General features: G+C 38.8%; 2 protein-coding genes across 4 annotated transcripts in view; one reads left to right on the forward strand and one right to left on the reverse strand.

The window, feature by feature from the left end:
• Nucleotides 1-1,178: 1,178 nt before the first annotated feature.
• On the reverse strand, nt 1,179-2,171 carry h2bk1 (H2B.K variant histone 1). The gene is made up of 2 exons (XM_072441702.1): nt 1,986-2,171; nt 1,179-1,423 (listed from the first exon to the last, which is right to left on the reverse strand). The coding sequence occupies exons 1-2, from the start codon at nt 2,103-2,105 to the stop codon at nt 1,187-1,189; spliced, it is 357 nt and encodes a 118-aa protein (XP_072297803.1). The 5' UTR covers nt 2,106-2,171; the 3' UTR covers nt 1,179-1,186.
• Nucleotides 2,172-5,437: 3,266 nt separating this feature from the next.
• asic1c (acid-sensing (proton-gated) ion channel 1c) overlaps nt 5,438-14,538 on the forward strand; it is a 150,156-nt gene continuing 141,055 nt past the window's right edge. For 2 of the 3 annotated variants that reach the window (XM_072441693.1, XM_072441694.1), the window contains exon 1: nt 12,708-14,166. In XM_072441693.1, the coding sequence (XP_072297794.1) occupies nt 13,612-14,166 (555 nt within the window). In that variant the 5' untranslated portion in view covers nt 12,708-13,611. Of the gene's footprint in view, nt 5,537-12,707; nt 14,167-14,538 lie in introns of those variants that run through there. The other variant, XM_072441698.1, reaches the window with a different exon arrangement.

Genomic DNA, 14,538 nt, shown 5'->3' on the forward strand with positions numbered 1-14,538 from the left:
CATGTCCACTACTGTATCTGGCTACAGGATTAAGATAAGATAAAATATTCCTTTATTATCAGTTTATTCTAGTAATACATGTATAAACCTTTATCCCTTTCGACCCGAACCCCTGACACACAGCACATTCATACAGAGGCAAAGTGGGTGAATGTGACATGTCTGGACACAATGACTGTGACTGTGATTGAGGCCCATAAAAATGTGTTTGTCTAATGGTTTTTCAGGAGCCTTCTAAATCCAGGCTCTTGACATAGGCATAGTTTTATTAGCCTAATGTATTCAGTGTCGTTGAAAAATAATATAAAACTATTTTTGATTTTTAGCCTTGGGGCAATTACAATGTGGTGTCTATTGCATCAACGATCTATTGCAAGTTAAAAATAAAATAAAAAAAATCGTAGTTATTAGTCAAAATATTAGTCTGTAAACCACTTCCGGGCGGGGTCAACCTATTTCCCCCCCGAGACAGAAATCTTTATCAAAACGAACTTGACGATGGTGTAAAGTATAATGCAGCTTATCAAGGTAATACTCGTTTGATTCCAGTACTGTATTAATATATAAATATGTTCTTGGCTGCACTTATTTCACAGGGTAAAGGTGCAGCCCAGGCACAGACATTAGCATCTTCAGGTTTGTGATTCCTTATCTGTTCCAGGCATATTAAAGTTTTCGTTTCATTTCGAAGCAAATTGTAAACCCTTATTTCCACCAGCTGCCTAACTTTTCAGCTGCTGGAGTTGTGTTCGTGTCAAGCCTGAAGCAGGTGTCACATTTACTGTACACAAGTGGATAATAGGCCTTTGCAGGTGTACGAGCATCAATCCAATCACACAATTAGCCATAATCGGATGGTTAGCTAGCAGGCAATTTACAAGGCCAATTTGGGCTTATAATATTGGTTAAAAGTATACACCAGCCAACAAACAGAACAAAAACAACACTACAAAAGTTGAAAATGTATTTATTTGCGAGTTCAATGTCTCCAAAAACTAAAACTGCAATTCTCAAAATGAAATGAACGGAACTCCATTACTCCAGCACGACGACACAACGGCTCCATCTTGTGGCCAGTTCAACGCATTACATTTCCAAAGAAAAGTTCAGAAAACGTGAATGTTCATTTCGCCCATTTATTATTCTTATTTTTTATATGATTCTTAGGAGTCTAATCTCGGGTGTGTTATTTAGAGCTGGTGTACTTCGTGACCGCCTTGGTGCCCTCGGACACGGCGTGCTTGGCCAGTTCCCCGGGCAGGAGCAGCCGGACCGCGGTCTGCACCTCTCTGCTCGTGATGGTGGAGCGTTTGTTGTACTGCGCCAAACGGGACGCTTCCGTGGCGATTCTCTCGAACAGGTCGTTCACGAAGGAGTTCATGATGCTCATGGCGCGGCTGGAGATGCCCGTGTCCGGATGGACCTACAAGACAACCGTGCAGAGCAGCGTGCACAAAAGGCAAGTGGGATATTTATTACGTGTTTGGCTGGATTGGGTCCTAAGTGTTACTTTATGAAATGTTTTTGTAGTAACCCAAAAGCAAAAGTACTTAAATGTGTTCTATAGTTTTATAAAGCAAAACACACACAACAAAAACAGGCATCTGCATTTTCTAACCGGACTGAAAAGTATTAAGTAATTGGACATGGAGCAAACAGATACGTAAAATGAATTAGAAACATTTGGACAAACTATTGCAGCACAATTATTTTAAAAAAACTACATTTACAGTTCTCAATGTGTGAAATGTGTTTTACACATTGTAAGTGTAGGCCTACTTAAACATGTAGATTTTTGTTGTGATTTTCATTTTTATCTAGTATCTGTACCGTAAAATGAAGTACTTCCATTACATTAGTCTTAATTTGAAGTTGCACATAGACATGTTAAGCTTTCAAATTATTAATTATTTATTTTCCTAAATGTAGGAGCTTCCTTTCCTTCACGTGGTTGATTTGACCGTGACGCAGTTGTTGTCGCTCACCTGCTTCAACACTTTATAGATGTACATTGCGTACGTTTCTCTTCGTTTTACTTTCCTTTTCGCCTTTTTCTCGCCAGATGAAGCACTCTTGGCTTTCTTTTTTGATACTTCCCCCGTCATTTCGCCAGAATTACTTTTAAAAATGATGATCTCTTTATATATTTCAGTTAGTTTAGATGCGTATCATAAATCAGTTTTATTTGGAGCAGTAGTCCGAGCGCCATGGCGGCAGGACGCGCTTATAGTGGGTGCTAATTATCTCTAAATGAAGCGCACCTGCTTTGTTCTTTCCGCAGAGACGCACGAGGTGACGCACAGTCCTTTTCACATGGGATTTGTTTATTTAGCACTGTCTCTTTATGATGCATTTATCCGTTTATTTTCTCCGGATTAACGTTATTTAAAACAAACAGCGGCACTTTCTATCTTTAAACGTGCAGTACATCACATTTACCGCTAGGTGTCACTCTCGTAATACTTCTGTTTCCGCAAAGTGCTCAAGTGATAAATAATGCAATCAAAATAAGGACAGACAGATTTATTTATTTAATGTTAATTATGTATTAACATTCTTTTCTTTCTTTGACTGTACAAAAGGAATATCATGTAATGTTCTTATTGCGGTCTGAGTTCATATTTAGATGTATTGTGGCCTGATTTAACTTTTTCTCGTTTTGTTTTACTGCAGTTATAAATATGCTGGGTTTTTCAGAATCATGGCCACAGGCAAATATGTCGTGTCTGCTTTTGCACACAGACACAGAGAAGAGGCTGGTACAGAAGTTCTGTGGGAGAATTGTGCTGTAGACTTTGTAATGATGTTCTTGTGTTGTTCTTGCACAGCGTTTTTGAATGACACTTTCAAAGACACTTCACTTTTCAACTCCTATGTATTATTAAAAGTATTAGTATATATTATAGTGGTTAATACTAACATTTTATAAATGCTTATTTGTTTAATACAAAACTTGATACTCAACATGGTTTCCAATATCATGTAGATTGTTTGGGCCCCAAAATGAAAAGCTTGGTTAGGAATGTTAAAGCACTAATACAAGCAGCCTTTTAGTACTGCAATTTTTTTGTGTTCATGTTCCCACCCTTGCATCTGACAAAATATTTTCTATTTCACACAATTTACAATAGGTCTATCAAAGAGCCTCCGTGGAGCTGGATCTAGGTGGTGTGAGTGCTGTAATAGCTGCTCACGGGGCCCCCTTGTGGCTTCATTTGCTCTTTTGACTGGTGAAGTAAGTAAAGATAAAATGTCCCTGTTCAATGTCCCCATGTTATTAAATAGTCAAAATTGCCTCTAATTTGAAACTGTCAGCATTTAAATTGGCTGAAGAAATAGTTTTGATATTAATACAATTGATTAATAAAAAGTAAAAACGTATTCCAAGTGCCCAATGCCGGTATCATCATTTTTTTAATTTTTGGATTTCAATTTATTTGAATACATACATTTAATGGAGATATGCATTTTTCAGCATTTTATTACTAAACAAAGGCACTGGGACTATAATGCCTTTAATGTGTGGACATTAGCCTTAAGCTACAATCCAGTGTTTTTACATGCAATGTCCCAATCAAATACGTTTATAAAACAGTAGGTCTTTAAAGCCTCATTGTGTTATAACACTGTATCCAGATGGTAAAGCACTTTTGTTAAGCTCACTGGATTCCATCTTTCAAAAGATAGGGACAATTTGCCCAGAGCATTTTGCACTTGATTAAGTTATGATGGATTTGTATACATTCTGGAATCGTCTGCTCATCTGCATACATTAACTCCTTCTGTCTTGCACTCGTGATCTCATTCATTTGTTTTAAATTTTCAGACCATTCAAGGGTTTAGTTTATTCAACAAAACTCCTCTTCAGATATTACATTTGTGACACCCAAGAGTGTTGAATGTACCTTACTATTCCTTATGATATAATTTAATGTTTTCATTTTTTGGATAATTTCACATTGCAAGCATTTTAACCAAATGATACTTCTGGTTATTTAAATGGCAGCATTTTATGATAGCTTTTATGCTAACCTTATATTTAGTTGAGGCTCTCCAACCATTTAACTTCCACAGAAAAAAACATGCCATGCAAGAGAAGAGATAGTAGCAGCCATGTAAAATGCTATGTTAATTTGCATAACAAGTTTTTGGTATTTCATTTTTCCATTAGCCGTTTTTTTTCTAATGGCCTTGCATGTTGCGACCTTGAATATACAAATTCTTCTTGTAGCCTTGAGGTATTGTGCATTTTGAAACCATGTTATTAATTACAGAACTCTACACTACTTTGTCCACATATTTTTTTGTATTGCCCCAAATCCACTGCAGTTCAGTAACACGTCTGAATTATCTCTCACAACAGTCAATAAAGGTCATTCTCTGTGATTGTCACAAATGTTCCGATCACAGTTGGGGCTTGTATGCTGATTTGCTCGTCTCTTGTTGCCAGATCTCCACTGCTGTTGGACTGTTTCATCTCCAATAGCTGGGCTGAAGGTGAGCGCACGTCTGCTGTTTGTTGGACTGTGACGAGAAACAAAAATATTGGCTGCTCTGTTCACTTCCACCTTTCGTATAAAATTATTGATTAAGAGACAGGCAGTGGTTTCTCATTTATTTTGACTGCTGTGTTTTAGACCCAAAAGAACAAAGCTTAAGATGAAGCTGGAGATAACCATTATTTTTGCTACACTTCCAGGATTGTGTGCAGTTATTGGTGCTGTTATTTTACGCAACATTGCTTTTGTGCTTGTCTCTATAAAGATTTTATGGCTTTGCTCCAAATGTTCTCCAGAATTCTCTACATAATGGCACTAAACCTGAGCAGGTCACACAAATATTTTTACTTGCGTAATAAATTACTAATAAATACAACTTTGATGTGTTTAATTCCATACTTTGAAACATTTCGGTCAAATTTCACTTTCTAGAATGGAAGACCAGGAAAATATTACAACAAAATTATGAACAGACCTTGAAAATTCTTGGATGTGGTATATTTGCTTATACTGCTTCTCTGTGTTTCAGTGTATTAAGAGCTTGCACAATATGTGTTGCTGTCACTAATTGAATAACTTATTGTAATTACTTAACTCAGGAGATGGTAAAATGTTTATGTCTTTGATTGAACTAATCCTGTCAAATAAATTATTATTAATTTAACACAATGAAATCAAGTTCAATTCAGCCTGACAAAGTTCTGCTTTAGCTCATAACCTAGATAGGGAACTATAAGTAACGTTGCATACTAAATTGCTTTCTATCTCCACTCATCGTAGCAACATTATTGGCAACAATTGACTAATACCCAACCTCATAACACACACCAGACGGCTCAGGAGTAGTAGCCAGTTTCAGCTGTTAATATGTTACTTGAAGAAAGACATTCACTTCATTTCATTAATTTCCATGTCCATATAGAACGATGGATTGTTGGTGGTCATGGAAACTGCACAGACCTTGGACAGACAGAGTTTGGTTTGAGCAACAGCATGACAACCCTGAGCTGGAGGACGCACTAGTGATGGAGAGACAGGTAAAACACTCATTATCACTAAAATTAATTAAATTGAATGTGCAGTTTGTGTAAACAAAACATGCTGGATCCTGTTTGCTCCTTTGGGAATAGTCACAGTCACAGACCCCAAAACAAATTCAGCGCTTCAAATATTATGCCCCTTATTAAAATTCACTACATTAGGCTGTGCATTCTACCATCCACTTGAAAGCCAATTACTCTGGAAAGTCCAACACTTTTAGCCCAGCAATCTGCCACAACAGGCCTGCCCGCTAGTCCCTTTCTCAAATTAAACTTTACTTATCTTTATACATTACAGTTATACTTGTGTGTAAATGAAAAGCAAATAATTAAAGCTGAACGAAATATGCATTCAATGATGTAGGTATTGTTTTCCCCATTGCATCAACCAGTTTGACATATGGTACAGCATATTAGAGTTGTCTTTAATATATATAGCTTTTTTAATGTTAGACTGATTGACTAAAGAGATGATAATGAATCTGAACTCCAATGGAGCAACATTAAATTACAGGCTGTTAGCATAGTCAACACCTTTTAAGCAAAAGTTAATGGAAGTAGCGTGGGTCAAAGTTCAGGGCCACAGCATTAGAATCATGCTCTGACATATTTTATAGGTGTTTAGATGTCATTAAAGTGTATTAACACTTTAAAGTGTATTAACACTTTAATGCCCCCCTTGTAAGGCCCTCTTTGGTCTCTAGTCAAATGGTTTGCAGTTGCAGAGTTACTGTATAAAGTTAAAAATGTACATTGTTTATCAGGGTAGAAAAGTGCCACTGAACAGCATTAACTGCATACTAATTAACCAAAATCAAATAACCATAAAAGTGGTTGTTCATGTTAAATAAACATTAACCAATTGATCGTAATCTGCATTTCCGGAGCCCCTCAACATCGGTATGGGCTCCAGAAACTCCACATTGGTTGGGCCCTGTATGAAATGGATTTTCTCTGTATTGGAAATGATGAAAAAAATGTATAATGTGAAGACCAAAATTAAATTAGGTTACACCGGTGACCAGTTGGCATGCACTTTAATATCATCACATAATCATGGTTTATCTGCTAATAATGGCAAATATGTCACCAGTAGGGATGCATACCTAAACCCACGTTCAGGTTCAAGTCCGGATTCGAATCCAGAGGTTTAGGTTCAGGTCCGGACCTAATGAGTCCGGCTGAACTCATGCCATTTTTGCATAATGTTATAACAGCATAACACAAGCTACTTGGCTAAATTAAGTTGAAGACACTTGAACAAGGACGACTATCAAACACAAGGCTTAACTGCAGATTAAAATAAACTCAATGTATCTGGTTTATTCACTGTTTTTAACAGAAGTTACAACTTACAAATCACAAGCTACGAGCTAACACACATTCATGTGTTTTACTAGAGGAACAACTTCCGAACAAGAGCATGTTGAGTATTGGTATTGGGGCAGCTGTTTCATCTGATACTATGTTTGTCAAGTGTGTTACTGGTTTAACTGTGGTGTTCCCCACACCTGAAGTTTAATGCCTTTAGATACATTTCCACTCTTCAATTTTGCAGATCCATTGGCATCAAAGTCATGTAAAAACCTTCAAAAACTAGCATAACAGTCAACTCGAACCACTATAAATCAATCAACTTAGCAGTATCAAAAATAGAATATGAAAATATTTTACACTACACACAATACATCATATTAACAGCATTAAACACAAGACCATATTTAACAACTCTAGAATACAAATACTATTACAAAATATAAGCTCCAGTTAATGAATCCAGCAATTAAACAATATTACTTTGACTTAGTATTTACTTTGATGTATAAATATGTATATTGCACATTAACCCACCTAAATAAATGCTACATCACACCACAACATAACAGTTATTTTATTCATATTGTAGCGACCCTATTCTCTAGTGCGCGTGCGTGCGGTCTCTGGGGCGGAGCTAAGAGCGGGCTCAGGAGACGAGGTGGTTTTTGATGTTCCTGTTCCATCACCATGGTTACGGCCAATAGTAACCAACTCTGTTCAAGAAATAAAGTGACAACTTGTGAGCACTAAACCAGCATTACTGACCTGAGCGAGAAGTTACAATATTTACACCCAAACCAAAGCACAACCCGCTCCTTTAACAAGCGTTAAACTAACTCACGGAGCGGCACAAGCGGCGACGCACGCGGCGACTTAAAACGGTTCAATTAAGCCAGCGATCTTCCCGAATGTTCGGTCTCTTGCGTCTTTAAACTCATTGCGCCGGCTTCAACTTCTGCCGCGCGGAAGACGCGTGCGTCGCTGATGGCTCCGGGCGCGCCATTGACAGCAATGTCAGTGTTTACGTCTTTTCCAGCATGAATTTCGCGATCTATGGAAGGTTTAGGATGGTTTTGATTCTAGAACGTAAAGGATATAGAATGTGAGTGGTAGATTTTTAATGAGTCCAGAACCGAATCACTGGGGTTTCGTTTTTTTTGGACCTGAACCAAAACGTTTTTAATGTCCAGATCCGGTCCGTCGTAGCGGTACGCATCCCTAGTCACCAGTAAATTTTTCAGATACAAATTATTTGAACCCATTATCAGAAGAAAGTCTTTGATCCAGCTGCTTTTCCTCTTCTTTCCTTTTTGACGGCTCTGAGAGCGCTGCTGTCAGGCAGAGAGCAGCGGCTCTGTCTACTCCATGACAGAGGGGAGGGTATTGCAGAATGAAGCTGAAAGTCCTCTCATACTCCTCATACTTTTTGCTTAAGGGCGCAATGGACGATTTTTCGGCGATTTGCAAACGCAGGCGGAAGTGCGCATGCGCACTCCCCCGTGCGGACTGATACAACACACACGTGCGTTTGTTTATTAGAGTGACAGATCGCATCTCTCGTCTCCGTAGATTTCTGTCTTCTTCTGAGTCAGCTCGAACAGTCTTTCTCTGTCTTCATTTTGTCTCGTACACTGAGGGAACTATATTATGATAGATCAATGCGCTTAGACACGTGGAAACGTGAGACGAGCCGCATGCGGCTGCAGGTGAGCGGTAGGTGCGTTTTATGATTGCTACGTGGCAGGACTAATCGGCAGTCCACGCCACGAGGAAATAATACTCAGATTTGGGCCAAAAAAAATCGTCCATTCAACCTTTAACGTTAGCCTTATCCAGGTAATAAAACAAAAACAAAAAACACTCCTCTTTGGTGTGTTTGTTGTCAAGGTAACGGAGCACGGAATTTGACACATTTCGGATTGATAAAAAATCAGCCGCTTTCACTTCAATACGAATATTGTTTTTATTTAAAGCCAGCAAACAGCTGAGGAGCTCATTTTGAATCATTTTGGACGTACCTTTTGTACACAGACGTCTGTAGATACAGTTTTAAGAAGTATATACGAAAAACAAGGCACTTGGCATTTCCGCATACAGCGCGCGCACATGTTTGTGTCTCCAGCGTAAACAGCGTAGCTCTGTGGTGTAAACACTACGCTGAAATGAGCGATGAAGAAATCGCCCATTTCAGACAGTTTTCCTATAGCTCATCTATCTATCCATCCATCTGTCTATCCGTCTATTTGTATATATATATATATATATATATATATATATATATATATATATATATATATATATATATATATATATATATATATATATATATAATATGATTCTTTTACATATTTAAACTAATAACAATATAGAATAATTAAATAATTCTGAACAAATTAAATTGTTTTTAGACAAAACAATTGCTGAATACCATTTGACATAATTGGCTGATTGCCAGGAGGGGCGGCGCCCCATTGCCCTTAATGGACCAGCCGCCACTGTGAAAAACACAAAGAAGTCTGAATTTCCATGCTGACTATGGTTGTTAACAGTGCAAGGTACTGTTAGCCTTTGACTCCTACTGTTAGCCTTTGATAATTGTAGTTCTATATCGGCTTCGTGGTCTCTTGCCTTGCCGTATAAATTGTGAGATTATTATTATTCCACTCATCAGCCGGTTGGGGAGGGAAATCAGAAGAGTCTGGAACAAATAGTTTATAGTTTCAACCCTTTGACTCAGATTTAAGTATGAGATAAGAGTCAATTTTTCAAGATCTTTTTTTATAGTAGTAAAAAGAGGGGCATCATTTTCTTCCAAAATTGCTGGTTGATCTCTATGGAGGACCACACCTAAATATCCATTTGCTTGTTTGCCATTTAAATATTGCCAGAATGAGATGATTTAAGTTTTTTGTACATTAATGTCGTATCCAGACATTGGACTTTTTTTTTTTTTTTTTAGAAAAAGCATCACATTGGGTATGGAAATTATTAAGAAATAGGGCCAATGTTTGGGCCAAGTATAAAGCAAACAGGAGGGGAGACCAAGCACAGCCCTGCTTCACCCCTCAGTCTGTAGATCTGTCAGATGTCTATTGATTTTAATTCTCGATGTTGGACCATCGTAAAGAGCCCCAATATTTGTATTATTAAATTGTCTATTTGAAACTTGTTTAGCACTTTAAATGAATAAGGCCAGCTAACAGAATCAAAAGCCTTCGCAGCATCCAAACTAATTATTACGGCTTTGTTTTGTTGTTTTTATATATGTTCATTATGTGTAAGGATTGTCTTATTTTATCCTGTGCTTGTCGTTTGTTAATAGATCCTCTCTGATAATTTAAGTGTATATATGATAGTCCACATTCAGAATATAAATGGGTCTATATGAGGCACACTTGGGTTGGTCCTTCCCCTCTTTAGGTAATAGGGGTCTGATGGCATCTTTCCAACTAGGAGGGTGGTGGGTAACACATGGAGGCAGCATGTAGATGAACTCTGACTGGTGAGGATCTCCTGGACAGTTTTGTGAGTTACAGGTGCAAAGTGAGGTAGCTCTAAGTGTGTTGGTGGTTTTAGGGTTATTTTTGCATTGTGGGATTTATATTATTTGTAATGCCCTGAACCTTGTCATTACAGAATAATAAAGTCATTACACTTAGATGTGGAAATGAGTTCTAACGGCAGCTGAGCTGGAGAGTTCAATGAGTTGTTAATGCAGCTTCCTATTATTTCAGAAAAATATCTTTCCCTAGTTCTACATAAAATGAGGTTGTACATGTACAACTTCTCTTTGTAAATCTCTTTTTAAACCTGGAGCTTTGACTTCATCATCATTTCTCCATGGCGCCTTCTGCTTATTTTTAAAACATGTTTTAGCTTTATAGGGGCAATGGCGTCCAAAACATTCAAAACACTAGTGTTCAACAAGTAATTTACTTTAGAACATGAGACATTTTCAAAGTTGATAATTTCCATAAACAGTGCATCTGTGCCATGTGTCTCCTCTGAACAGCTGCTGGACCAGCCAGTGGTTTGGGGAAAACAGACAGGTCAAAGAAGACACAGAAACGATCAGCTGACAGAGCAGCATCGACCACATTGACATTTGAAATATTTACCCCCTTTGTAATCTTGAGATCAGAGTGTGCCCTCTGCTGTGGGTGGGGCCTCTCACATGCTGAGTAAGACTGAAGAAGAAAAACAAATTGGATAAATTTAAGATTTTAGACAAAAATAAGACATCAAAAGAAAAGTTAAGGCACACAAGATTCTAAATTAAAGTCCCTTTTAGCCCAGTTTCTTTCAAATTTGTCTGTTTCCGGGTCCATATGTGATTTATTATTATTTTTTTTCTCCAATGTGTGTATGCCAGGTGTAGTCGGTGTAGTTTGTGTTTGTGTCATCCATTTTTTTGTGACGCACATTTTTCCAGAAGTATGTTCCAATGGTATTTTTATATTAATTTCTTTTAGATATTTTACCCCATAGGCTTTATTTGACAGGACAGTGCAGCATGAAATAGAAAGGAGCTATCGGTTCGTTTGCTGTAGTTGTTAGTGATTCTGTCACAACATGATCGGTTGTTTGGGTTACATGAGCTATTTCTATTTTGATATTTTATATATAATAATAATAATAATATTCTATTGCATATTGTCAAAACCTACAACGCATGGTTTGAAATTCCAATTTAGCTGTTATTGTTCTCATGGTCATACGCTGTCAACTTCTTTTTCATATCTAGTATAGTAAATGGTGAATTCACAACCACAGAGGTCTACCTCCATATCATGTTTAATTTTGTTTGGTGAACTTGATCTAAATTGCATCTAGAATCTGACATGTTATTGGTGACAGCGCTTGTATCATTTTTTGGTTTCAATACAGCAAAGTGGTTTTATCTGAATTGCCATCATCTCTAGTCTTATAGGTTGTGGTTGCTATGGTCTCCTGGCTTGGTTACCATGGATGAGTATTGATCTAATCCTTAAGGACTGTGGTCATATCCTTGGCGGTTCACCCATTATTATGATAATGAGACGTCCCGCACTGCCAGTGAGTGATAATCTTGTTTAGTACTAGCAGAAATGAAAGGTTTTGGTGAGTGGCGTGGTGAACTTTTGACCTCAATAAAATTTCCTGTCCGGATTCTGGTCAAGCCTGAAATCAAATGTCATGTTACTGCTATGGTCAAGGCATAAAATGACTGACTACCAGAAGTATTTACTCAACACATCACAGAAAGCAATGAGATAAAACCCAACATTGTTATTCTTCAGTAATGAGAAATGACTGCAGTAGACACAGTCAGATAGCAGTGCATTGTTTCATCGCATATCAGCAGTCACAGTATGATTTCATGAGCTGCATGAAGAGCAATCATTTTATGGTTGTTCATATGATTAATATTGGAATTAGCATTATGCATGTAATCATATGCTTGTACATAATGAAAGGTTTCTCCACATTTTTCTACTTAAATTCTATTTGGCTAATGGGATTATTATAAATTCTTACCTACCTACAAATTCAAATTTCATAAGATTTCACAATGTTGCTAATTTTATTATAATTGCTTTGTAAATGTTTGCAAGTCAAATATCATTACAATATAAAACTGCATTTGCATATGTCAGAATAACAAACATGCAACATGTGGCTTTGTTGTACAGCATCAAGCGCACACATGGAGCGTGCTGTTGGACCAGATCGAATCATAATACGGCGTCCAGATTGAGAGACCCCCCCTTTCTTGCGAGCAGACGCACAGCAAAACAGCCATTCAGCAGTGGGATGGATCCTGACTACTAAAGAGGAAAAGGGCGAGTGAGGGACACTGAACACAGAGGTGAGATAGTGGGGGGAGTGGGAAGCAGGAGAGAACCGCAGAAACGCGAAAAACGCAAGGCTCTACACGGCACTATTTAAACCTGTGTGTTTACTGGACTTGTTGGAAGCGTGGACGCGGTTTTGTTTTGGCATGTCACAAATGGGTGACTGTAACGCTTCCTATGTGGCAACTGAGGGTCTTTGCGAATAAGGAAGTGGGAGTGCGTTGGAAGCTGCCGGTTGTCAAGCACATTGGTAAGCTGGTCGGAGGTCTCTGACTCTGACCCTTCTCTCGTTTATATTTCGGCAAAGCAGAAAGCAGTCCAAGAAGAGGGAACAAACAGAGGTGCCGGCTAGGGACCAGCCGCTGTCTTTATTTCCTCCATTCACAAAAGCATTGCATCCCATTATCACAGCGATGTAGCGGCATTTTCTCCGCTCAGAGGAGGGTCCCATTCACTGCTTTAGGCTTAGCGCCTCTCTTCTAAACGCTAGCCCTTTTCATTGCTTCTTGTGTCTCCCTTGTTCTTCCCCCCTGATTTGTTCCTGCATGTATGTTCCCTTTTCACGGCTCTCAAGACTAAGAAGAAGCCGCGCTTCTTTGGGTTAGAAGTGGGTGTTTCTGAAGCTGTCATTGTGTTTGGTGCCTCTACAAAGGGACAGTTGAGCAGGGAGAAACAGCTTTGGAGATACTAACATTACTGCCTGGAGGAACAAGAGGGACCTAGGACTACAGAGAGAACCGACAACTAGTAAAAGGTGAATTGTGATGAAAAAAAAAGTGGCACAAAGACTGACAAGCGTTTTGCTGGAGTGTTTCACTGGGAACATTGCCACATCTTGAAGGCTGCCGGGCGGATTGTGCTGTTGCTAAGCGAAGACTTATCCGAAGTTCCTTGGGAGACAGTGAGGACAGACCTGTAGCCATGAAGGGGAGCTCTGAGGACAGCATCGAGAGCATCAGGCCGTCCAACCTGCAGGCTTTTGCCAACATGTCCACTCTACACGGCATGAGTCATATATTTGCATACGGACACATGACATTTCGCCGCTTCTTATGGTCCCTGTCATTCTTAGGTTCATTAGCATTGTTAATGATAGTGTGCATGGACAGAATTATATACTACCTGGAATACCCTCACGTCACAAAGTTAGACGAGGTGGCGGCGCCTAACCTCACCTTCCCCGCTGTCACCTTCTGTAACCTCAACGAGTTCCGCTTCTCCAAATTCACCAAGAACGACCTCTATCATGTGGGAGAGCTCCTGGCCCTCCTCAATAACAACTACCAAATAGCCAACCCGCACCTCGCTGACCCTGAGGTGCTGGCTGCCCTAAAGGATAAAGCCAACTTTCAAAACTTTAAGCCCAAACTGTTTAACATGACGGACTTCTACAACCGCACAGGGCATGACATCAAGGAAATGCTGCTGCAGTGCACCTTCCGAGGAGAGGAGTGCTATCCAGCAAACTTCACCACAGTAAGTACTCATGTCTTTGTAGCTCTGTTCGCAAGAATATCTGTCATTGTTCATCGCCTCAGCTGACAGTGCGGCTCCTGACAGTTGAGGGATCATGTGAGTTCAATGTGCGCTTGGTTTTGTGGGAAGTTTAGTAATTGGAGTGCCGAAGAACACGTTTTGTATATTTATGGTGTTGCTGTTTTGTAAGTCTGTTGTATTTCGCAACTGTCATCAAGGCCATAGACAGCTTTTAGTGGAATATTGCATTTGTTCATACTAATTGATAGATCTTTGTGGAAATGGTGGAAGATTATTTTGCAAAAGATTTTTAGCAGTGTAAAGAAAAACTGTCCAATGATTTGCTGCTATAAGAGTTCAATCAAGGCTCTG

This window comes from Eucyclogobius newberryi, unplaced genomic scaffold (genome assembly GCF_026437365.1).
Source record: "Eucyclogobius newberryi isolate DKJ021-1_F unplaced genomic scaffold, fEucNew1.0.hap1 SCAF_12, whole genome shotgun sequence".
NCBI lineage: Eukaryota > Metazoa > Chordata > Actinopteri > Gobiiformes > Gobiidae > Eucyclogobius > Eucyclogobius newberryi.

What these genes read in the sequence shown, in the direction of transcription:
- h2bk1 (XM_072441702.1), bottom strand. Translation starts at nt 2,105, where the DNA reads ATGACGGGGGAAGTATCAAAAAAGAAAGCCAAGAGTGCTTCATCTGGC. An exon ending in TCTATAAAGTGTTGAAGCAG is followed by an intron (nt 1,424 to 1,985) that starts GTGAGCGACAAC and finishes GTTGTCTTGTAG; the next exon opens with GTCCATCCGGACACGGGCAT.